The 24913-nt window shown below is 50.0% G+C and overlaps 1 protein-coding gene and 1 long non-coding RNA gene across 3 annotated transcripts in view; one reads left to right on the plus strand and one right to left on the minus strand.

Moving 5' to 3' along the window:
- LOC149124609 (uncharacterized) overlaps positions 1-24913 on the minus strand; it is a 62974-nt gene that overhangs the window by 35347 nt on the left and 2714 nt on the right. The window lies entirely within an intron of this gene.
- CCDC70 (coiled-coil domain containing 70) lies at positions 8704-9459 on the plus strand. Its single transcript, XM_008273866.5, has one exon. The coding sequence runs from the start codon at positions 8713-8715 to the stop codon at positions 9379-9381; it is 669 nt and encodes a 222-aa protein (XP_008272088.4). The 5' UTR covers positions 8704-8712; the 3' UTR covers positions 9382-9459.

Genomic DNA, 24913 nt, shown 5'->3' on the forward strand with positions numbered 1-24913 from the left:
AGAAAGAAAATTTCGTTCTCTGCTGGTTCACTCCTCCAAATGCATGCAACAGCCAGGGCTGGAGCACTCCAAAACCAGGAGCCAGGAACTCTGTCCAGGTTTCCCATGTGAGTGCAGCACTTGGGCCATCATTGGCTGCTTTCCCAGGCCAATCAGCAGGAAACTGGATCCGAAACAGACTGGAACCAGCACTCCCATGTGGGATGTCAGATACCTATGGTGGCTTTATCTGTGGCGCCACAACACCGGTCCCCTTCCTTTGCATTTGTTTAATTACAGATGTGGTTGAGACTGTTTTTCAGATGCTTAAGAGCCATTTGCATTTGTCCACACCCACAGTTTATTCCCTTTGATCTTCTGTTTGATTTCGGGAACTGTTTATAAAATAGGCACTGAGGATAGAGCTGAGGAACAAAGCCAAGTCTCCACCTTCACAGCCTCCTTCCAGTGGACAATATTTTGCCGTGGCTGATGTTGCCAGAAATAATTCTCCTCTTTCAATACGGAGGCCATGGGCAGTAACGACTGATTACGTTACCATTGTCTTCAGCTATGTGCAACTTTCCTGTTTGACCCACCCTTCCAGGAAAAGACTATATCCTTAATGGAATGAATCCATTTCTCCAAACAAGGAAATGTGCACTCTTGCAGTTATTAAAAATCATGGTTCATTCCCAAATGCCCACAGCAGCCAAGGTTGGGCTAAGCTGAAGCCGGGAACCAGAAACTCTGGATCTACCAGGTGAGTGGCGGGGACTCCAGGGCTTAAGCCAGCACCGCTGCCTCCAGAGTGCACATTAGCAGGAAGCTGGAATCAGAAATGAGCTGGAGCTTGAACTCAGGCACTCAGAAGTGAGATGTGGTTGTCCTAAGAAGCATCTTTACTGCCGCACCAGACACCTACCCCTCAAGGGCAAACTTGAACTCAGAAGAAAACAATCCATGAGCATGCAACAGGTCAACTGAAATTGACCCAAACAATAGAAAGAAAAAAGGATGAGCAGAGTCTGAGAGACATGTGGGACGTGACCACTCTGATATATGCACAGAAGTGTTCTAAGAGAAGATGAGAAAGATTAAAAGAATATTGGGAAAGTTATGGCCAGAAATGCCTTACTTTTGATGAAAAACTGCATCAAATCTGCATACCCAAGAAACCCAACACCAAGTAGGACAAATGCAAAGAGACCCACACCAAGACAGATCTTGGCAAGAGGAGTTAGGAGAGGTACAGCAGGTTAAGCTGATCCTGGAGACAATGGCATCTCATATAAGGGTGCTGGTGTGATTCCCAGGTGTCCTACTTCTGATCCAGCTCCCAGACAATGAACCTAGGAAGCAACAGATGATGGCCCAAGTGCCTGTGCACCTGCAACTCCTGTGAGAGAACTGAATGGAGTTCCTGGCTCCCAGCTTTGGTCTGGCCCAGCCCAGGCTGTTGCAGCCATTTGGGAGTGAACCAAAAAAGGGAGATTCTCTCCCCCCTCCCCACCTCTGTCTGTTGCTCTGCCTTCCAAATAAATTTTTTTTATTAATTTTTTATTAAACAGGCAGAGTTAGACAGTGAGAGAGACAGAGAAAGGTCTTCCTTCCGTTGGTTCACCCCCTAAATGGCTGCTACGGCCGGTGCACTGCACCTATCCAAAGCCAGAAGCCAGGTGCTTCTCTTGGTCTCCCATGCGGGTGCAGGGCCCATGGACCTGGGCCATCCTCCACTGCACTCCCGGGCCGCAGCAGAGAGCTGGACTGGAAGAGGAGCAACCGGGACTAGAACCCGGTGCCCATATGGGATGCCAGCACCGCAGGCAGAAGATTAACCAAGTGAGCCACCGCACTGGTCCCCCAAATAAATGTTGTTGCTGTTTTTTTTTTTTTTTTTTAAAGGGAAGGGGGGCGGGCCGGCGCCGCGGCTCAATAGGCTAATCCTCCACCTTGTCCCAGTTGCTCCTCTTCCAGTCCAGCTCTCTGCTGTGGCCCGGGAGTGCAGTAGAGGATGGCCCAAGTCCTTGGGCCCCTGCACCCGCATGGGAGACCAGGAGAAGCTCCTGGTTTCTGGCTTCGGATCAGTGCAGTGCGCCGGCTGCAGCGCGCCGGCCGCGGCAGCCATTGGAGGGTGAACCAATGTCAAAGGAAGACCTTTCTCTCTCTCTCTCTCTCTCTCTCTCACTGTCCACTCTGTCTGTCCAAAAAGAAGGGAAGGGGGCAGGCATTATGGCACAGTGGTTAAGCCTCCCATATCAGGTTGCATAGACTTGAGTTCCTCCTTGTTTCCAATCTAGCTTCCTACTAATGTGTGCCTTGGGAAGAGCAAGTGATGGCTCAAGTACGTGGCACTGTCACTCATGTGGTAGACCCAGAAGGAATTCCTGGCTCCTGGCTTCAACCTGGCCCAGCCCCAGGCTGTTGCCAGGCATTTAGGTAATGAGCCAGAGAGTGGATGTTCTCTGTTTCTCTGTCAGTTTTCCTCAATACAAAAAAAAAAAAAAACAAATAATCAAAGACAAAGAGAGCAATTCTTTTTTTTTGTTTGTTTGTTTAAAGAATTATTTTAGGGCCAGCGCCTGTGGCACCAGCACCCTGGGTTCTAGTCCCGGTTGGGGCGCCGGATTCTGTCCCGGTTGCTCTTCTTCCAGTCCAGCTCTCTGCTGCGGCTCGGGAGGGCAGTGGAAGATGGCCCAAGTGCTTGGGCCCTGCACCCACATGGGAGACCAGGAGAAGCACCTGGCTCCTGGCTTCGGATAGGCGCAGCGCGCCTGCCATAGCAGCCATTTAGGGGGTGAACCAACAGAAAAAGAAGACCTCTGTCTCTCTCACTGTCTAACTTTGTCTGTGGAAAAAAAATATTTTTTTTTTATTTTTGACAGGCAGAGTGGACAGTGAGAGAGAGAGAGAGAGAAAGGTCTTCCTTTACCGTTGGTTCACCCTCCAATAGCCGCTGCGGCCGGCGCACCGCGCTGATCCAAAGCCAGTAGCCAGGTGCTTCTCCTGGTCTCCCATGCGGGTGCAGGGCCCAAGCACGTGGGCCATCCTCCACTGAACTCCCGGGCCACAGCAGAGAGCTGGCCTGGAAGAGGAGCAACTGGGACAGAATCCGGTGCCCTGACCAGGACTAGAACCCAGTGTGCCAGCGCCGCAAGGTGGAAGATTAGCCTATTGAGCCGCGGCGCCGGCCTTATTTATTTGAAAGAGTTACAGAGAGAGGTAGAGCCAGAGAGAGGTCTTCCATTCTGCTGGTTCACTCCCCAAATGACCGCAACGGCCAGAGCTGAGCTGATCAGGAGCCAGGAGCTTCTTCTGGGACTCCCATGTGGGTACAGGGGCCCAAGGACTTGGGCCATCCTCTACTGCTTTCCCAGGCCACAGTAGAGAGCTGGATCGGAAGGGGAGCAGCTGGGACTTGAACTAGTGCCCATATGGGATGCCGGGACTGCAGGCTGGGGCTTTAACCCACTGCGTCACAGCACCGGCCCCAAAGAGAGGGATTCTTTAAAGCAGCAAGGGAGGTCACTGGCACATGACTCCTAGAGGCTCCCTCCCAGAGACAATCCAGATAGAATCTGAGGTAACAATTATCTGTGAGTCATCAACAAAGCCACCCTATGGGTGAGCTCAAGGATGGAAAATGGCCGAGCGTCTTAAATCTTCCCAGTGCTCTTTTCTTTCCTTAAAGTCTCTTATTCAGGGCCCCATCTTGGCCCTCTCCCTCCTGTAAGGCAGGACTGAGAGGGTACAAGGGGTCTTTGCCAGCGGTGTTGGGGTGAGTCCTGAGACAGCATCACCGCGAATCTGATACAACAATGACTGCCCGCCCTTGGAGGGCCACAGTTGCCCAGTTGGGAAAAGCTAAGCAGTAAGTAACAGTTGGTTCTAGATTATATTGCATGTAGCCTAAGCATAAAGTCATATAGAATATTTCCCTTCAAAAATAAAGTTCAAAGACTTAAAGTATAATTACAAAAACTAGGCTTTTTTGACATTTATTTATATTTATGTGAAAAGGAGAGTTACAATGAGAGAGAGACAGAGAGAGAGAAAGAGAGAGAGAGAGAGATCTCTTATCCACTGGCTCACTCTCCAAATGGCCACAATGGCTAAGGGTTGGGCCAGACTGAAGCCAGGAGCAAGGAGTTTCTTCCAGATTTCCCAAGTGGGTGCAGGGGCCCAAATACCCCGGCCATCTTCCATTGCTTTTCCCAGGCATGTTAGCAGGGAGCTGGATGGGAAGTGCAGCTCTGTATTTCTTTATTGCATAAGTTTTATATCTACATAGATGCACATCTACAGTTTGTATTATACTTCATATCTAAATACGCATCTATGTGTCTGATATGGTACTTCAATCTGTTTCACAAAGATAATTTAGTAGAAACTTGAGGAGAAAAACTTGGTGATTAATTTTTCCAGGAGTCTAACCCGGGAGCCTGCCATTCATTTAAACTGACAGCTTCTCTATATCTGTCGTGTGCCAGAAATTGTGCTGGACTCTGGGTGTTCCTAGTTGGACAGGAAGGTCACATACTCAGCCTGAGCTTGGCCAGGGGTTAGGAGAGGCTGCCTGGAGGAGGAAACTCCTTAGCTGATTGAAGGATTACCCAGATGAAGTGACACGAGAGCAGGCAGAGCTAACCAGGGAGAGAGACCAGGAGAGAAGGAAGGGAGAACTTGGCAGATTTGAAGGCCTCCAAGGAACCATAGTACAACTTAGAAAATCAAAGTTCCAAAATTCAGTTCAAATCAGCTCAAATCAAAAGCATATTTCTCAGTTCCTTCCCCTGTGCATGGCCTTCTATTATAATACAGGTAGCAGGAAGACATGGCCACACCCAGTTTGTCAAGCTGACAAGTAACAATAGGGGTAACAAGTAACAATATGGGGACTGGGGAGGGACTTTTCAAAGTTCAGCAGCTCCTGCCAGGGAGGGGATGGACAGGAATTCCAGCACACAACCGGAGGAAAAGGTAGGGACAGGAAACTTCCAGTTGTTTCCAGAGAGCTGACCAGAGCTCTTGTTACGAAACAGATCTGGAGTTGAGTGGAGACTAAGTGGGAGAGTAAAGGGAGAGACAAGCAGGAGTCAGGGTGCAGAAGGCTTAAGACTCTGGCTCTGGTTTCTTGGGAGGTTTGAAAGCAGCTGAGATACAATGGGATGCGGTTTTGGAAACATCCCTGGGGCTACAGTGCAGGGAGTGGATGGAAGAGTGAGATGGATGCCAGAGACTGGGTGGCCATTACCAGCATCCTGGCCTGAACTGGCCATGGTCAAAGAGATGCAGTACAGTCATGGTTTTAGAAATGTTAAGGGGCCAGTGCTGTGGTGTAGTGGATAAAGCCGCTGCCTGCAATGCCGGCATCCCATATGGGCCCCGGTTGGAGTCCTGGCTGCCCCACTTCTGATCTAGCTCTCTGCTATGGCCGGGGAAAGCAGTGGAAGATGGCCTAAGTGCTTGGACCCCTGTACCCATTTGGGAGACCCAGAAGAAGCTCTTGGCTCCTGGCTTTGGATTGACCCATCTTAGCCATTGTGGCCATTTGGGGAGTGAACAAGTAGACAGAAGACTTCTCTCTCTCTACCTTTGCCTCTCAAATAAATAATCTTTTATAAAACATTTTTATGTATTTATTTGAGAGAGGGAGTTACAGACAGAGAAGGAGAGACAGATCCTCCATCCACTGGTTCACTTCCCAAATGGCCACAATGGCCAGAGCTGAGCTGATCTGAAACCAGGAGCCAGGAGCTTCCTCCAGGTCTCCCATGCAGGTTCAAGGGTCTAAGCGCTTGGGTCATCTTCTACTGCTTTCCCAAGGCCACAGCAAAGAGCTGGATCGGAAGTGGAGCAGCCAGGACTAGAACGGGTACCTATATGATATTCCAGTGCTGCAGGCAGAGAATTAACCTACTGCACCACAGCACCAGCCCCAATAAATAAATCTTTAAAAACAGAAGAAGTAGAAGAACTGTTAAGGATCTTATTGGTAGGCCTGATAGCTGATGAAGTCTGGTAACAATGAGTAAGAGGTCAAAGATAAACCCCAGGTTTCTGGTTTGTGTGACCTTATGGACAGGGTTGTCAGCAGCTGCCACATTGTAGCTGCCGTCTCTTCATAGGCTCCACCTACATACGAGTGGCATGTGTTTCTTTCTCCCCCACTCCCTGCTCTCAAACCTGGAAGGAAAACCACAAGGCAAGCCTGGAAAATCTCCCTGAAAGGCTTCATGTTGCTCCGTGCCTGGTGAGGCCCCTAAGCAGGGCCAGCTCCTCCAGAAAGCAGAGTGGAAACCAACGCCCCTCCCATGTACACACACTCCTTGTATGGCCACACTAAGGCCTTGCCTGCACTCTAACCACCTCCCCATTCCCAGCCCTTTTTCTCATTCCCCACCTACCTATGCAGGTAACAGAACTGTGGATTGATCTGATATTGACAGCTTAGATAAATGGCAACATTTAGAGGTTGCTCTCCCTGTCTCTATCTGTTCTTTTTTCTCTTTCTCTACTGTTTTTCCTCTCTCTCTCTCCTCCCTAGCTTTCATCATGAATATACTGAATTCAATGCATTACTTGGGTACATAAAATATGCATGTGCAATTTAAGTCATTCTTATAACAACACACATGCAAACACCACCCAAGCAAAGGTATAGAATACAACTGGCCCCTCAGAATCCCCTCTTAGATACTCGCCTCCCCACAACCCTTCGCACCCACCCCTCCCACTTCCTCCTGCACGTAACTAGCGTCCTGACTGTGGGACTCTCTTCCTTGCTTTTCATTTCTGTGTCATCACCTTAAATATGTTCCCCTAAGGTAAACAGCAGAGTTCAGCTTTCCTTGTTTTGGAACTTTACCCTTTGGAATTCCTTGATTCTATTTCTTTCTTTCAACATTGTGTTTCGTTTTCTTTTTTTAAAGATTTATTTATTTGAAAGGGAGAGCTACAGAGAGGGGAGGGAAAGAGAGAGAGAGAGAGAGTTTTCCCTCCACTAGTTCACTTCCCAGATGGGCGCAACGGCTGGAGCTGTGCTGATCCGAAGCCAGGAGCCAGGAGCTTCCTTCGGGTCTCCCATGAGAGTGCAGGGGCCTGAGGACTTGGGCCATCTTCCACTGCTTTCCCAGGCCACAGCAGAGAGCTGGATCAGAAGTGGAGCAGCTGGGACTCCAACCGGGCCCATATGGGAAGCTGGCACGCAGGCAGCAGCTACGCCACAGTGCTGACCCCCTCAACATTGCTTCTAAGATTCACCTATGTGATATGTAGCCATGCTGTCCTTTGCATGAATATACCACCATTTAAATAAATAGATTTGGGGCTGGCACTGTGGCGCAGTGGTTAAAGCAGCCTGCAGTACCCGCACCCCATATGGATGCCAGTTCAAGTCCCAGCTGCTCCACTTCCAATCCAGCTCCCTGCTATGGCCTGGGAAAGCAGAAGATGGCCCAAGTCCTTGGACCCCTGAACCCTCCTGGGAGACCTGGAAAAAACTCCTGGCTCCTGGCTTCGGATCAGCTCAGCTCCGGCCATTGCGGCCAACTGGGGAGTGAAGCAGTAGATGGAAGACCTCTCTCTCACTCTGCCTCTCCTTTTCTAGGTAACTCTGACTTTCAAATAAAATAAATAATTCTGTAAAATAAATAAATAACTAGCTTTATTTGAAAGGCAGAGAGACAGAGACAGAGGGAGATTTTTTATTTGCTGGTTCACTCTCCAAGGCCTTCAACAGCCAGGGCCAGGCCAGGCCAAAGTCAGGAGCAAAGAACTCCATCTCTGTTTCCCACATGAGTGGCAGGGACCCAACTACTTGAGTGATCAGCTGCTGCTTCTTCGGGTCTTTGTTAGTCGGAATCTGGAACACAGTGGAGCCAGGACTCGATGCCAGGCTCTTAGACAGGTGGCACCTTTACCACTCTGCCACACGCCGGCATGGTACCACCATTTTTTCCCCACGCCATTGGGATGGTCACTGGATTGTTTCCAACGTGAGCTATTACAAACAAAGCTCCGTGAACCTACTTGTGCAAGTGTTGCACAATTCCTAAGTTTCCTGGGTTTGCATCTGGGAGAGGCGCGCTCCCTCCTAAGGTGCCTTCACTCTTGGTCCCTGGCACTCACTGTGCCACATCCTCACCAACGTTTGGCACTGTCTGTCACCTTTCGACACTTTATTCCCTTCCCCAGGCCAGTGAGGGAAGCACACTCGCTTGCTTCCTGCTTCCCAGGAAGCTGTGACAGGGGACACTCACAGACAAGGCACCCTGCTGGGCACGAGCGACTCCCAAGTGAGGAGGCCAAAACCTCCAGATTCAGTGATTTGACAAATCCTGCTTGGGCGGGGGTGCTTTAGTACTTAAAAGCAAAACAAAGCTCTACATGACACACTTGCTGTGTTATCATGTGGCCCCGGTATGCTTTAATTCTCAAGTTTAGAACCTGGGTGGCCGAGTTTGTTTTCAGTAGCCTTGAGCTTGAATGGACTGACCGCCCTGTCAGCCCCAAGCCAGGGTGACCCGGCATGATTCCCTACCAAAGCTCATCCCTCACTAACACCCCCAGTGGAGCGGGAGGTCCATGATCAGGTTCTGTCCTGGCTCGCGATTCTCATGGGTACCCCCTCTCTGGTGCCCCACAGGGTTTGACCAGCTGACCTGGACTTGGTCCCCCAGCCTGGCCCTGGCCTCCATCACAGCCGCCCCACCATCCTGGCTGAGCAGGAAGATGCTCCCCTTCAAGGTGAGCAAATGGATGGGCCTCGCTTGCTTCCGGCCGCTGGCGGTCTCCTCGCCCAGTGTCCGTCAGAAGAAGCTGATCCACAAGCTGCAGGAGGAAAAGGCTTTCCGGGAAGAGATGCAACGTTTCCGGGAGAAAATAGAAGACTTCAGGGAACAGATGTGGAGCTTCCGAGGCAAGATCCGGGCTTTCCAGGGCCACATCTTGGAATTTTGGGAAGAGGAGAGACCTTTCTGGGAAGAAGAGAAAACCTTCTGGAAAGAAGAAAAAACTTTCTGGGACATGGAAAAATCTTTCCGGGAGGAGGAGAAAACCTTCTGGAAAAAGTACCGCACCTTCTGGAAGGAGGATAAGGCTTTCTGGAAAGAGGACAATGCCTTGTGGGAAAGAGACCGGAACCTTCTGGCGGAGGACAAGGCGCTGTGGGAAGAAGAAAAGGCGCTGTGGGTGGAGGAGAGGGCGCTGCTCGAGGAGGAGAAGGCCCTGTGGCAGGATAAGAAGGCCCTGTGGGAGGAGGAGAACGCGCTGTGGGAGGAGGAGAAGGCCTTCTGGGTGGAAGATGGCGGCCACGCGGCCGCGGCGCAGGTGCGGGAATGGGGCCTGCACAACGCCAATGGCGGGCAGCGGTCGCCAGCCATCTTGAGAGGGAGGGCGTAGCCGGGGCAGGACCTGCGGGGCCGTGGTGGCCAGACCCCGCCGGCTGGGATTAGAGTCCAGGGCGATCCCACATGCCAGAGAAAAGTATGCACTTGTCTCCTAATAAAGTCCCGAGGAGAAGTTTGGGGCGCCAACTCTTCCAGGAAGGACACTGCGTTTCCTCCGGGTGCGGAGATTCTCCGGGCCACGGCGGCTGGCAGCAGAGCTGAGGCCCAGGCTGCGTGCAGCAACTCCGCTGAGTGGGTATTCGTGAGGACACGCACGGTGCCTCTCCAGTAGATCAAGGGGAGGAGAGGCTTGATGCCAGCTAGTGACACACGGTCACTGTGGCATCGCAGGGGCGGGGCACTCTTCCTTCCCTCTGGGCATCGCGGCCTGGAAGGGGCCCCCCCCGCAGCTCTCCAGGAGAGACCACAGCGCTGTTCGCCTTTCCTGTGTGCCCCTTCCTTACCAGGCAGGCCACCTAGAGCACACTGGCAGAGTCCCTCAGCGATCCTGGCAGTGCCTATTTGCCACAAACTACTCAGTGGGCCATGGCCAGTGCGAGAAGTCCTGACACGAGGCTGTGGGGCAAGAGCATGGTCCCCCAAAGCACTGACCTCCCTGGCCAGTGGAGCCCCATCCGGCCCTTGGGAGAAGCTGGGAGCTCTAAGGGGCTCCCCCTGCCGGCCCTTGGAGCCCCACTCACATAGAGTCTACCTGTGCCTGCATTTCTGGCTTCTAAACTCTCTTCTGGGCTTCCTGCCTGGATGACAGTTTTCAGTCAACACGCCAGAGGGAGACGATGCATTGAGTGGATGCTCACCAGTGTGGCTGAGCAGCTTAGGTGACCGGCTGCTATGCTTGGGGGTGGGGTAGTTAGATGGCCTAGGGAGACGGGTATGGAAACAACTAGAAGGGGGGGGGGGCGGGGGCGGCAGCACCGCGGCTCACTAGGCTAATCCTCTGCCTTGTGGCGCCGGCACACTGGGTTCTAGTCCCGGTCGGGGCGCTGGATTCTGTCCTGGTGTGCAGTGGAGGATGGCCCAAGTGCTTGGGCCCTGCACCTGCATGGGAGACCAGCAGAAGCTCCTGGCTCCTGGCTTCGGATCAGCGCAGTGCGCCGGCCGCGGCGGCCATTGGAGGGTGAACCAACGGTAAAGGAAGACCTTTCTCTCCGTCTCTTTCTCTCACTGTTCACTCTGCCTGTCAAAAAATAAATAAAATAAAAGTGGGGGAGTAAGAAACACCAAGACGGTCACTTCTGCCTTCCCCTTCCTTATTAAAATTTATTTATTTGAAAGGCAGAGTTACAGAGAGGCAGAGAGGAGAGAAAGAGGTCTTCATCCGCTGCTTCACTCCCCATTTGGCCTCAATGGCCGGAGCTGGGCTGATCCAAAGCCAGGAGCAAGGAGCTCCTTCCGGGTCTTTCATGCAGGTGCAGGGGCCCAAGGACTTGGGCCATTTTCTACTGCTTTCCCAGGCCATAGCAGAGAGCTGGATCAGAAGTGGAGCAGCCAGGACTTGAACTGGCGCCCATATGGGATGTGAGCGCTGCAGGCGGCGGCTTTACCCGCTACACCACAGCACCAGCCCTTCCCTTTCCTTTAATGTGTTCACTCACCTCACACCTGCCTTGGGCAAGCACCTGTGCATTCACTGGCTCTTGTGATCTACACCACAGCTGACAGGGAATGCACATGAGCCCATTGGACAGATGGGCACACAGAGACCTGGAGAGGCAGTGACTGAATGGGGCCAAACATGTAGCAAATAGAAGGGCCAGGACTGGAACCCGCATCGTCTGCACTTGGGTCTTGTTCCTTTTCTAACTGAGCCCAGGTTGAGAGCCTGTGGTGGCAGAAGCGCTTGGCTGAACATGGCATCGATGCTGGAGGATGCTTAAAGGGCTTTGGGATTTTGCGGTGGGGTGAGGTGGTGGTGGAGAGATGGAGAGGACAAGGGACCCTTCAAAGTCCCCTAGATTTGCAGGACATTCATTCTCGGTGCCGGCTCATGCAGCCTTGAGACCTGGGTGGCGCCAGACTCTGCGAGACCTCTGGGTCTCCGAGGGCCAAGACTGCAGTAAGCATGGGGACAGACAGCAAGAAACCTGGAGTGTGCAGTCAGAGCACGCAGGGGGAGCCAGGCCCACACTCAAGGTCTGCCCAGCCAATGGTGCCCGGATGCAGGCCCCCAGTGAGGGAGCAGCGGCTGACTCAACAGCCCCCAGGGGATCCTGACAGAGATGAAATCAGATGACCCTTGACCTCAAGATCAAAGAACTATAACACAGGTTGGGGCAGGAGCTGGCAGTGTGCAGTGAATAAAAATGATCCCTTTAACAGCGCCCTAGGGAAAGCACCAGAGACAGAGTTGCCACTTGACAGTGGGTCAAGCCGCTGACCGGAAAATTCCACCCTCCATGGGCAGACAGCTGTGGACGTCGCCTCCGTTAAGCCGTAGGTGAGGGGATGGGCAGGTGAACAGCACAGTGCATTGTAAAGCCGTGAGGGTTGGGCAGACAGTCATCGAGCGTTTCACTGCGAGTGAAGAGTGCATGCATGGGGTCTGCAAAGGATTCCTGGAGGAGGTGACGGATGGGGGAGGTTAACAGGCAGGAGGGCAGGCAGGGGGAACAGCTCAGGTGCATGATTGGAAAAGCTGCAAACACATTGGTGAACGTGGGGGAAATGCAACATACTGAGCTCCTGGCCTGGGCCAGAGGGAGCCACTACGGAGTGTGAAGGGAAGGAGTGACAGTCTTCAATTTTAGAAGCAACACCTGGCTGCTCATTGTGGCTTGCAAGCCACCAGTACTGGCCTCCCCGGGCCCAGCTCTGATCTATTGAAGCAGGCCCTGTGTCTCCACAAGGTCCCCAAGACTTGCACAGCCTCAGGTGTGGAGATGTGTGTCTGCAGAGTAAGTGAGGGAGCTGTGAGTGGAGAAATGGAGAGACCCTCAGCAGGTGGCCGAGGCGTCCAGGTGCCCTGCCCGAGGTGGTGGTGGGGTGCACGTGAGGAGAAGCCTGCTGCTTAAAGAGCCACTGGGAGGCGGGCAGAGGCCACTGGCTGTGGACGGACTGGATGTGGACAATGCGGGAGAGGCAGGTGATGTGTGGGCTCCTGCCTAGGACAGTGAGGGGGTGGCTGTGCCTGTCTCTGAGAGGGAGCCCAGGAGGAAGAGGAGGAGGGATTTTTGAGGGGCGATGACAAGTGTAGGACGTGCAAGATTGTAGATGCCCTTTATCTGCAAAGCCAAGCAAGTTCTCAAAGCTCAGCCAACCTTTCTCCTTGTGCAGTGCCACCCAACAAGAAGCCGCACACCAACCCCCCTTCCTTACGTAAATCACTCAGCAATTATGCCATCACTCATTCATTCATCCATCCACCACCAAGCCTTGCCGGTGCCGTGCTGTGTCTGGGAGTGAGTTGTTTCCTGGCTCCGGGAAGCTTGCAGACCAGCAGGGGACAGATAATCACATCAGCACAACTGGCCAAATGCCACGAAGGCCACAGGCCTGGGAGGAGGAGCCAACAGGGAGTTTGAAACCAGAACAGGATGCCTGCGGCTAAAGACCACGCACCCAGGGATAGGGCAGCTGTGTGCAGCAGGAACGGGGAGTCCCCGGGTCCCCAGGATAGGCTCCCAGACACAGGGCAGGAGGCAGGTCATGTCTAACGGGCCTCCCAGCCTCTGGGTTATCGCTGCTGCTGCTGCTGTTTACCCAAAGTGGAAAGTTTCTCCACACCTGGGCAGCTGGGGAAGCTGGCTTCCCCTGGGAGACAGCTCCTGCGACAGCATCTGGGAACCCCTGTGTGCTTGCTCGGGGTGCTTCTCCCAGCAGGGAGCCGTGGTGCAGAGCCTTGCTTACTTGGCCAGGCCCCGGATTCATAATGGGTCATCTTTTATGCCAGAGGCACAACCCAATGGGGGCCTGGAACAGCTTTTGCTGCTGTAACTGTTGGCTCACCCCCAGCCTCACCCTGGGGAATTGCCATCTTCCTCCCCAAGCCTGAGCCCATGCAGAGGTGCCGACCCGGCTCTGCCAGAAGGGCAAAGATGACGTCTTTGAGACGCAGGGCATTCTCCAGCTGTCTTAATTAGTCGAGCTGCTACAACAGAACAGATATTTCTCACTCTGCTGGCTGCCAGGAAGCCCGCGACTGCTGGCAGTCGTGGTGGTGCAGGCTCATTTCCCGGCTCTTGGATGACCCCTTCCAGCTGAGTCTTCCGATGGCAGAAGGGACAAGGCAGCTGTCTGGGGTCTCTTGGATGAGGACATTAATCCCATTCCTGAAGGCCCCAACCTCAGGAGCTCATCACCTCCCAAAGGCCCAGCACCTGATACCATCACCTTGGCAGGGTGGGGCTAGGGCTTCAATACAGGAATTTGACGTACAGGGACGTAAACATTCAGACAAAGTAGCACACGAAAACATTGCACTCATGGAAGCTGCCATTGACGTCCTTAGGCTGCGGACTCTCCTGGGGTGCTTGTCATAAATGCAGATTCCTGGGCTCCACCCCAGACAATGAATCAGTCTTTGAGCCAGATCTCCAAATCTTATTTTCAGCATGTTTCCAGAAGATTTTTATGCAAATGAGTGTCTTGGCACAAAGTCTCTGGTACAGACTCCGAAGTCCACGGTCCTGTTGTGGCTGTGGGCTTGAGGGCATGGGCCGAGCCTCAGCTCCCTCAACCACAGAAACGTGGACTGGGTCTGTAATTGGGTGGAAGGCGTGGGGCTCCCCCTGAGAAGTGAGGATGAGGAAGAGCAGCTCAGAATCGCTGCGCCCTTCCTCGGAGCCCAGCACAGATGGTCTGCATGAGGTCCTTGTGAGCCAGGCCAGAACAGCTGGCTTCTGTTCACTGGACTTGCACGAGAGGGGAAGCTCATGCATCAAAGACCTGACATGGGGTGACCGGCCAAGTCCTTGCCAACCTCACTGCATCTCCGCATAGGCCTGTGTCCCCTCTCAGCAGCCGGGACCCTTCTCTGGGGAACAATGCTGCACTAATATGTTAGAGACAAGAGCTTACAGTACAATAACTGTCCAGCTCCTAGGCCAATGGCACCTAGGGAAACCTTGCTCTAAGTAAGTAGGAGTTTGCTAGAACTTCTCAGCAAATGTAGAAGCTCCCTGCACTCATGGGTGCCCTGAATCTGAACCACATTTTCCATTCCTCCAAGGGTCACACAGAGCGAGAAGCTTCATTCTCATCTTTGGGGAGTGCTACATGACTTTTCACCTGATTCAGGCCCAGAAGCACAAAGGGTCCTATGTGACCCAAGGTGACTCACAGTCAGGAGAGTTACAGGAGCCAGTGGAGCGAACTGAGTTAAGCCACAGACGGGCAGCCCAGGGGCCAAGGTCAACTCTGTCATTTACTACAGTGAGACTCCATGAGTTTCCCAGGGCTGCCCTAACATATGACCACAAACAGAGTGGCTTGAAACAGAAGAAATGTCTTCTCTCAAAGCTTTGGAAAATGAAATCAAAGTCCAACATCCAGATGCGAGCAGTCTTGGACCCTCTGGCGGCCCTGAGGGAAAATCCTGTCTCTCTCCCAGCTTCTGGTGGCTGCTGGCAGAGCATAGTGTTTCTTAGGGCCAACGCTGTAGGCTATGTCTCTGCCTGTGGCACTGGCATCCCATAGAGACACTGGTTTGAGTCCCAGCTGCTCCACTTCTGATCCAGCTCTCTGCTATGGCCTGGGAAGGCAGTGGAGGCTGGCCCAAGTCCTTGGGCCCCTGCAGCCACATGGGAGAGACAGAGGAAGCTCCTGGCTCCTAGCTTCAAATCGGCCTAGCTCCTGCCTTTGCGACCATTTGGGAAGTGAACCAGCACATGGAAGACCTCTCTGTCTCTCCCTCTCTGTTTATAACTCTGCTTCTCAAGTAAGTAAATATTTAAAAAAAAAAAAAAAAAAAAAAAAAAAGCTAAATGCTCCTTGACTTACAGATGTGTCACGCAGTCTGTGCCTCCGTCTTCATGTGGCCTTCTTCCCGCGTCCCTGTGGCTCAATTTGCTTTATCTTTCTCAAGAGATCTTTGCTTTGAGGATAATAGAGTTTTCTTTTTTTTTTAAGATTTATTTTTTATTTATTTTAAAGGAAGAATTATAGAGAGACAGAGGCAGAGAGAGGTTCTCCATCCACTGGTTCACTCCTGAGATGGCTGCAATGGCCGGAGCTGCAATGATCCGAAGCCAGACCCAGGAGCTTCTCCCTTGGCCATATTCTATTGCTTTCCCAGGCCATAGCAGAGAGCTGGATTGGAAGTGGAACAGCCAGGACTCGAACCGGCATCCATATGGGATGCCAGCACTGCAAGTGACAGGTTTACCCAATATGCCACAGTGCCAGCCCCATGCATTCTCTTTTAAGGACACTGTCATTGAATCCAGCACCCACCCAAATCCAAGTTCTCAAAGCAAGATCCTTAATTTAATTACATCCACAAAGACTCTATTTGCAAATAAGGTCACATTCATAGGAATTAGGTGTTGGGACTTTTGAGGGGGAAAAGCCACTACAGCGACTTAAAAAGTGTATAAACTCTCTGAGTACCTCCCCATCTCTTTCCCTTTTGTGGGAGTAGAGGAGTTAATTGCATACTTGCCCTAACCTGATGCCCTTTCTGACTGAGGATAGTAATGGCTACTCTGATTAGATAATATTTTAGAATATTTAAAAGTTTTTTACTTTTTGTATGTGACTCCTCCTATTTAACCAGAATCACATGTTTCTTTTCTTTTTTTTTTTTTTTTTAAGATTTACTTATTTATTTGAAAGACAGAGTTACAGAGAGGCAGCAGCAGAGAGAGAAGTCTTCCATCTGCTGGGTCACTCCCCAGATGGCCACCACGGCTGTAGCCACAGCACCATAGAAGAAGCTCCTGGCTCCTGGCTTTGGATTGGTGCACCTCTGGCCATCTGGGGAGTGAACTAGCAGAGGGAAGACTTCCCGCTCTCTTTGTCTTTGCCTCTGCCTCTCTGTAACTCTGTCTTTCAAATAAATAAATAAATAAATCCTAAAAAAAAATTCACCTAAAGTTTTTATTCAGTTTTTAACTTTCAAAGTGATTCTTTACCCTTTTTCAGAATTTTATGAGAAGAGGAAAAAAGGAGTAATTTTCAGATCAAAGGGCAAAACTCAGAAGCAGCAAGGATGAAAGAGAAGGAGAGCTTCCAGTTAAATATAAAAAAAAAAAAAATGCAAGGGCACAGTGGGTTAAAGCCCTCGCCTGCAAGTGCAGGCATCCCATATGGACGCTGGTTTGAGTCCAGACTGTTCCATTTCCAATCCAGCTCTCTGCTATGGCCTGGTAAAGCAGTAGAACCCTGTACCTGCATGGGAGACCCAGAAGAAGCTCCTGGCTCCTGGCTTAGGATCAGCTCAGCTCTGGCTGTTATGGTCATTTGGGGAGTGAACCAGTGGATGGAAGACCTCTCTCTCTTTCTCTCTCTCTCTCTCTCCATCTCTCTCTCTCTCTCTCTGGCTCTCTCTCTATGTAACTCTGTCTTTCAAATAAATAAAATAAATTTTTAAAAAATGCATGCAATACCTTCTACTTCTTTCCCTAACTCCAATAAAGCCTAGTAAAGGGATTGTTAAAAACAATTTTTGTCAAAACAAACTCACAAAAGCAAAGCAAATCATAGAGATACCCATAGCAACACAAGTCTAAAAGCAGAAAATCAGGTGGGTAAGTGGAAGCTGACTTAGCAGAAGTAAGGCTGATTTTTACATTGGCAGTGGAGAAAGCCAAGAACCAACCCAATGTATATTACAGAGCTGGCTCCTTACCACATGGCTAAAGAATTATCAGGTTAGACACTGCTTGAAGCCGAGGCAAGGGTGGGACCAAATACAAGAAAACTGCTGAAAGTCTATTTGGGAGGCAAACTCCTGGACCCTCTCCCCAAGTCCCTTCTCTTCCATTTTGTATGAGATTGGAGCTTTATTCTTTGGGAAGAACAAAATTCAGGGTCCCTGAACCAGAGGCATCAGGTGCAACTGAAAGTGGCAATACCTTGCTAAAAATGACTAAAAAGTAAAAACACCCATTGTGGGGCAGGCACTGTGATTTGGTACTGTGATTAAGACACCGTTAAGATCAACTGCATCCCATATTGGAGTGCTGAGGTTCAAGTTCTGGCTCTGCTTTCCATTCCAGCTTCCTGTTAATGTGCATCCTGGAGGCAGTGGGTGATCCCTGTGGTTCACATGAGAAACCCGAACACTTCCTGGCTCCCAACATCCTGGCCGAGCCCTGGATGCTGTAGGCATTTGGGGAATGAACCAGTGGATGGAAAAATCTCTGTCTCCTTATCTCTCTGACTTTCAAATCAAATAAAAACAAAAAAAATTTTAAATGTGCATTATGTGTTGAGATGTTTCCCTTCCACCTCATGGTAGTCAATTTCCAATATGGCGCCTCATGGCTCTCTTTTTCTGGGCTGCAGGCTCTTAGGTAGTCTCCTCCCACACTGGGTAGGGTTAATCTGTACAGCTAAATGGATATTGAGAAAAATGACAGAATATGACTTCCCAGTCTAGGTCATCAAGAACACTGTGGCTTCTACCTTGCTCTCTCTTGAATCGCTTGCTCCGGGGGAGGGCAGCTGCCAGGCCATGAGGACACAGGGGAGGAAATGAAACTCCTGCCAACACCTGGCATCATGTGCAATTGGCCAGGAATGCAAGTGAGCCACTTTGGGAGAAGAACCTTCAGACCCAGTTGATGGCTGTAGACCGAGCCCCCATGCACTGCAGCTTCACAAGAGACCAAAGCCAGAGTCACCCAACAAAGCTCTTCTTGATCCCTAAACCACAGAAACTATGAAATAATAAATATATTCTTTAAGCCACCAAGTTGCAGGGTAGTTTGTTATACAGCAGTAGATAAATAATAATGCCCCCTCCATACACACTCCTAGCCTTTTCCCCTACTCAACATCCAGAATGCTGGTAACCAAGATTCTGCCTTCTAGGCAGGAGACAGGGAGAGTCTTCTCTGGAGAATTTGGCCATCTCAGGATAATAGGCATACAAGGACAAACCCATGCACACAGAGAAATCACCTTTTTATTGTCCACTCCTTAAATACAAGCACTCTAGGGATGCCTCTAATATGATGGAATCTAAAACTAACAGATAACTGTAAGTTGAAGGAAATAGAGAATATGCAGGGGGAATAAATCTTCATAAAATATAACAAATTATCATTCATACCCTTAGAGAGATAAGAGAAGATATTGCAGATCTGAAATAAGAAAAAGTGCTAAGAATATTCAAGAAACAAAATAGTTACTGGAAATATGTGGTAGCGGGAATGAAAAGTTCAAAAGGTGAGTTGGAAGATAAAATTGAAGAATTCTCTGAGGAAGATGAGCAAAACCACAAAGATAAATGGAGGGCAGAGAGAGAGAGAGAGAAAGAGAGAGAGACATGCATTAGGCCAGGAATTCCTTCCTCCAAAGAATGAGATCTGAAAATAAAGAAAAGGAAAAGAATATAGGAGAATAAGTGATGAAAGAAATAATTCAAGACCATGTCCCAGAATACAAGTTTGCAGATTGAAAGAGCTCAAAGCTCCCCAGAATAGTGGATGGAAACAAATGCAACCAGGACATATCACTGTGGAATTCAGAACACTGGGAGTGAAGGGAAGATACTAAAATCTTCTGGAGGAGAGAGAGGAGAGAAAGTATAAATAAGTAAATAAAGTATGCAAGTCACATACAAAAGACCAGAAATTGAAGTAGATTCTTATTCCACGCAGGATGCTGGAACAGAAGAGGAGAGGGGAGCAATTATGTCGACCTTCTGAGAAGTGATTTCCAACTATCACTTCTACACCCAGCCAAACTACCACTCAGGAGTGAGGGTAGAAAAAAGGCATTTTCAGGCATTTGAGATCTAAAATCACGATTATTCTATATTTTCCTGGGAAGTGCCACCAGAATGAAGGAGTTAAGCAAGATCAGGGCAGAGGTGGTATCCAGGAAACAGGAGAATCAACATGTTAGGGAAAAGGGCAGCCCAGAAAGGGCCCAAGTCCAGATTGGCACATGTCTGAAGGCAGCAAAGAGACTTCATGGGATAGCATTAATGGGACACCTAACATCATCAAGTGTATTGAAAGGAGATGAACACTGTTAGGGGGAGTTTGTGGGTGACTACGTGGTTAGTATGGAAAGCACTCAGCAATTGGGAGGAAACAGCCATGCAGTAGAGATCAATGTAAAACTAACATTTGTGCAGGAGAGAAGGCTAGCCTTGGTATAGCACTCACACAGCTGTGAACAGCATTTACATTGCTCTACAGATATAAATACCAAAGAGTGATCTAACCCAAATTCCAGGTACAATATTGGAACAAGAAGGGAGATGGGAAGTGCTCGTTTTTGTGTGTTTTTTTTTTTTTTAATGTGGGAAGTCTTAATGCCTAGTACTGAAAATTCAAAAAGTAGGAATATAAGAGTGTTATAAAGCAATATTTCTGGAATTTCAGCATCTGTCAGAATCATCTAGAGGGGCTTGGTTAGCCACCGGTTGCTCTGCCCACCCAGTACTCCAGCCGCTCTCCCTTGTGACATCAGACCTCTGCAGGTGTCACTCACGCGATCAGGGTGTCCTTCCAGCAACCTTCACTGTGAGGAGCTCACATTCCTCCTCAGGTAGCAGTCTAGACACTGCTGACCCTGGGGAACCTCCCCCAGCCTGTCATCTGGGAAGGCGTCCTGCTGCTCTCCCTCTGGCACCCATCCTCCTTGCCCAGCACTGGTCCCCTGGGCTGTCCTTCCAGGCTTATTTGCCTGAATTCTCCAGCAGATTGTAATGACCAAAGGGGTACAGACAATACAGAGAATCCCTGTAAGACTTTGTGGCTGCCCACCACCCAGGAGTACCCTTCCTGTGTCTGGGAAAGATCAGACATTTATTTCCCAGGCTCCCTTGCAGCCAGAGCTCATCGTGTGACCCAGGCTCCCACCAATCAAGTGCACCATGCCAGACCTCAGTGAAGAAAAAGATGTGGGAGTCACTGCAGGAGCGTGACAGGAAACCATGCTTTTAGAGGCAGCAGAGGCACAGGGGGCCTTGCTCAGAACAGTGGTGTGAGCTACATAGCTTGCATCTAGCTGCAGGAACAGCAAGGCTCTTCTGGAGCAATTCAGAACTGCACTCTACACAATTATCCTGGCTGTGTAGCCACCAACCCTGACTCTCTGGCTGTTACGGAAATTTTCTCTCTCTCTCTCTCTCTCTCTCTCTCTCTCTCTCTCTTTATTTATTTTTTTGACAGGCAGAGTGGACAGTGAGAGAGAAAGACAGAGAGGAAGGTCTTCCTTTGCCGTTGGTTCACCCTCCAATGGCCGCCGCGGCCAGAGCGCTGCAGCCGGCGCACCGCACTGATCCGAAGGCAGGAGCCAGGTGATTCTCCTGGTCTCCCATGGGGTGCAGGGCCCAAGCACTTGGGCCATCCTCCACTGCACTCCCGGGCCATAGCAGAGAGCTGGCCTGGAAGAGGAGCAACTGGGACAGAATCCGGCGCCCCGACCGGGACTAGAACTCAGTGTGCCGGAGCCACAAGGCAGAGGATTAGCCTATTGAGCCACAGCGCTGGCATCTCTCTCTCTCTCTTTTTTTTTAACAGTTTTTTTAAAAAAAATTATTTGAAAGGCAGAGAGAGAGAGAGAGAGAGATATCTTCCATCCACTGGTTCACTCCCCACATGGCTGCATCAGCCAGAGTTGGGCCAATCCGAAGCCAGGAGCTTCTTCCGGTCTGCCATGCTGGTCTAAGGACCCAAGCACATGGGCCATCTTCCGCTGCTTTACCAGGCCATAGCAGGGAGCTGGATCATAAATGGAGCAGCTGGGACTTGAACAAGCACCCATATGGGATGCCAGTAATGCAGATGGCGGCTTTACCCACTATGCCACAGTGCTGGCCCCAAAGCCTACTGTTAAAGAGCAAGCTAAGGAGGTTTTCAGGAAAGAAAGAAGAAAACACTGCAAAGGGCTTTTGAGTTTCTAAGTGTCAAGAGGAGACCTGATTAAGGGAGCAGCAACCAGTTTCACCAACTTGGAGCCACATACCCAAATTTGGACCCAGGTCATGCATTCCCAGGCCCAAACACACCTAAAGGCAAGATGCCCCTTTGATCCATGGAGGACACCATTCTGAAGATGAAAGGTGACTCATATAGGTGAGTTCTCTCACTGCTGCTGTGGGGTAGGAGCACACATCAGTACTTTTTTCCCCTACTTTTTCACCCATTGTGAGCTTCTCCAGCTTAAGAAGATGGTCTTAGTGTCTGCAAATAATGAAGGATAGAATTAAAAGGGAGAGAATGATCCTGTAGGGGAAGCAGGACACACAGCAGACTCATAGAATGTCAAACGCCCTAAACAGCACTCTGGCCTCAGAATCAACCCTTGGGGCTTCAGATCTGGCTAAAAGGCCCATGAGAGTCTCACAGGCATGGAAAGCCAAGACACTGTGACAAAAACAACCTAAATGAAAGATCTTGGTGAACAAGACCCCAGCAGAAGGAACAGGCCATCAAAGAAGGAGGCGCCTTTCTCTGAAGGGAGGAAGGAACCTCCACTGTGATACGGCCTTGACTAAACAAGTTCAGAGTTGGTGAACTCAAGGGGCCTCCATAACGTCGACAGATCATGGCAAGAGCCTCGAGTGATTACTGATGTCATAAAAAAGAGTCAATTTTTAAATCCACAACAGGAGTCACTGGGCACATGCTCCCCATGTAGGATCTCTGTCCTTAATGTGTTTTACTATGAGAGCTAAAGATAACACTACTAGTCGAACAATACTCTATATCTTGTGCAGTTGTGTGAGTGCAGTCTGTTGAAATCTTTGCTTGGTATATACTAAGTTGATCTTCTGTATATGAAGGTAATTGAAAATGAAACTCGATGAAGGGTGGGATGGGAGAGGGAGTGGGAGATAGGAGGGCTCTGGGAGGGAGGGAGGTTGGGAGGAAGCCACAACAATGCAAAAGTTGCACTTTGTAAATTCACATTTATTAAATAAAAAAATGGAAAAAAAGAAGATGGTCTTGCTCATGCTTTGTGACTGTGCTGTCTATGCATGCCCCTCTCTCCCTGCACAATTAAAAATGAGCTCTTAAGTAATATAAAACAATGCTTAGCAACAAGCTCACTGGGGCCCGACTGGCTTGCCGCATGCGGAGCCTGCACATTTGCAGAACTCAGAGCTGGTTGCTTAGCAACAAAATGAGATGCTGATTTAACTAGTCCTAGATCTACATTTCTCTAATCAGTGTGGCTTCAATCTTTTGGTAGAGAACAAAGACCTCAGCAAAGTCATGAGATGAGAAAAATATTGTGAATGTTTGTTGAGCACTTCCTCTGCTCTACACTGAGTGCTGTACATCACGTTGTATCTCAATTCTCACAAAAATCTGGTGACAGAGTATTAATATTAACTCCAGTTACAATTGATCAAATTGAGGCACTGGGAGCCCAAAGTCACACACCCAGTAAGAGGTGGAATGGGGGTGACCCAGGCTATCTGGGGTCCAGAACTTAAGTTTTTCCAACATGGTTGAAGTGGCCCATGTGGTGGCCACACTCAGTTGCTTTCCCCTTGAAGCAGCTATTGCAGACAGCTCATCCAGTGGGCAGCTGTGCAGGTTTTAGCTGTTATGCAAGACTTAGCCCACTCCTGTTACATAAAGCTTGCAGGAGGTTATGGCTTTTGAAAGGGCACTGCACTGGACACAACGAACCAACCCAACATATAGAGTTGAATCACAGTAGGAGACCCTGTAGCAAATTAAATTTTTAAAGATCTTTATTTATTTTATTTGAAATATAGAGTGACAGAGAGAGAGGGAGAAACAGAGAGAGAGAGAGAGATTCCATTTGCTGGTTTATTCCCCAAATGATCATAACAGCCAGGTCTGGGCCTGGCTGAAGCCATAAACCAGAAGCTCCATCTTGGTCTCCCACATGAGTGGCAGGGCCTAAAGAGTTGGCCCATCCTCCTCTGTCTTCCCAGGTGCATTGGCAGGGAGCTGGATCAAAAGCAGAACAGAAAGGACTTGAATCAACGCTCCAATATGGGATGCCAGGGTCACAGGCAGCTGTTTAATCCAGTCCCCTAATTAATTAATTAAGAAGTAACTAGCTCAGTGGTTAAGGTGAAACTGGCCAGTGATGAATTGACACAGCTGTAGCCAATTAGCTTGCTTGCTCTGCCTCACTTCCATGTTCTATCAATACTGTCTGATGACTTTGTTGATTGAAGTTCTCAGAACTTGCTCTAGTTTGGGGAGCTACCCTAATCACTAGTCATTTCTCTTTTGTTCTACTTCATTTTGTTGTTCTTTGCTCGAATGAACTCTACTTACATGCTTGACCCAAGGCATTTTTCTTTTAATCCTTATATCTCAAGTGCTCTTCTCAGTGAATGACCTGGTATTGATGCCAAGGCCATGCCCAAAGTGACAGTTCACCCATAGGGTACTCTGTGGACAAGTCACTTGATGTTAACACAACATCCTGGCTTTGGATGAGCAGAGTCATGACTGTTGGAAGGATCTGGACAGGGGTAGAGGACTGGGAAGCAAAGGACCTCCTAGCAGGAGCTGCCATGCTGGGCATGGCCACACCCTCCCCAGGGCCCATGCATGATCTCCTGGTCAGGTTCAGCTCGCAGTTTATCATAGAAAACCAGCCAGGGGCCTGTGCTGTGGCGCTGTGGGTTAACGCCCTGGCCTGAAGCGCCGGCACCCCATATGGGCACCAGTTTGAGACCAGGCTGCTCCTCTTCAGATCCAGCTCTCTGCTGTGTCCTGGGAAAGCAGTAGAAGATGCCCAAGTCCTTGGGCCCCTGCACCCACGGAGGAGACCCAGAGGAAGCTCCTGGCTCCTGGCTTTGGATTAGCACAGCTCCAGCCGTCGGTCAATCAGGGAGTGAACCATCGGGTGGAAGACTTCTCTCTCTCTCTCTCTGCCTTTCAAATAAATAAATAAATCTTTAAAAAAAAAAAAAAAAGGAAAGAAAACCAGCCAGGATTCCCCTTCCTGTGGGTCTCCAGGCATGAGGCCTAGACAGCTGCCTCTGCACGATGTCTTCAGTCTTCCCTCTGCAACCAAGATCTCCTTCTTGGATCCTCAAACCAAGGCGATTCTATTGCAGGTTCTTCCCACTGTCAGCCTCTGGGCAGCTAGGTGGCTGTTTCCTAAAATGTCTTTCTTTACAAAATATTATTTATTTATTTATTTATTTATTCATTTGAGAGGTAGAGTTACAGACAGAGACAGAGAGAGACAGAGAGAGAGAGGTCTTCCATCTGCTGATTCACTGCCCAAATGGCTACAACGGCCAGAGGTGGACTGACCCAAAGCCAAGAGCCAGGAGCTTCTTCTGGGTCCCACACATGGGCACAGGGGCCCAAGGACGTGGGCCATCTTCTACTGCTTTCTCAGGCCAGCTAGCAGAGAGTTTGGTTGGAAGTGGAGCAGCTGGGACTTGAACTGGTGCCCAT

The sequence above is a fragment of the Oryctolagus cuniculus genome, chromosome 9, assembly GCF_051225735.1.
Source record: "Oryctolagus cuniculus isolate XC-2025 breed Fujian yellow rabbit chromosome 9, ASM5122573v1, whole genome shotgun sequence".
In the NCBI taxonomy this organism is placed as follows: domain Eukaryota; kingdom Metazoa; phylum Chordata; class Mammalia; order Lagomorpha; family Leporidae; genus Oryctolagus; species Oryctolagus cuniculus.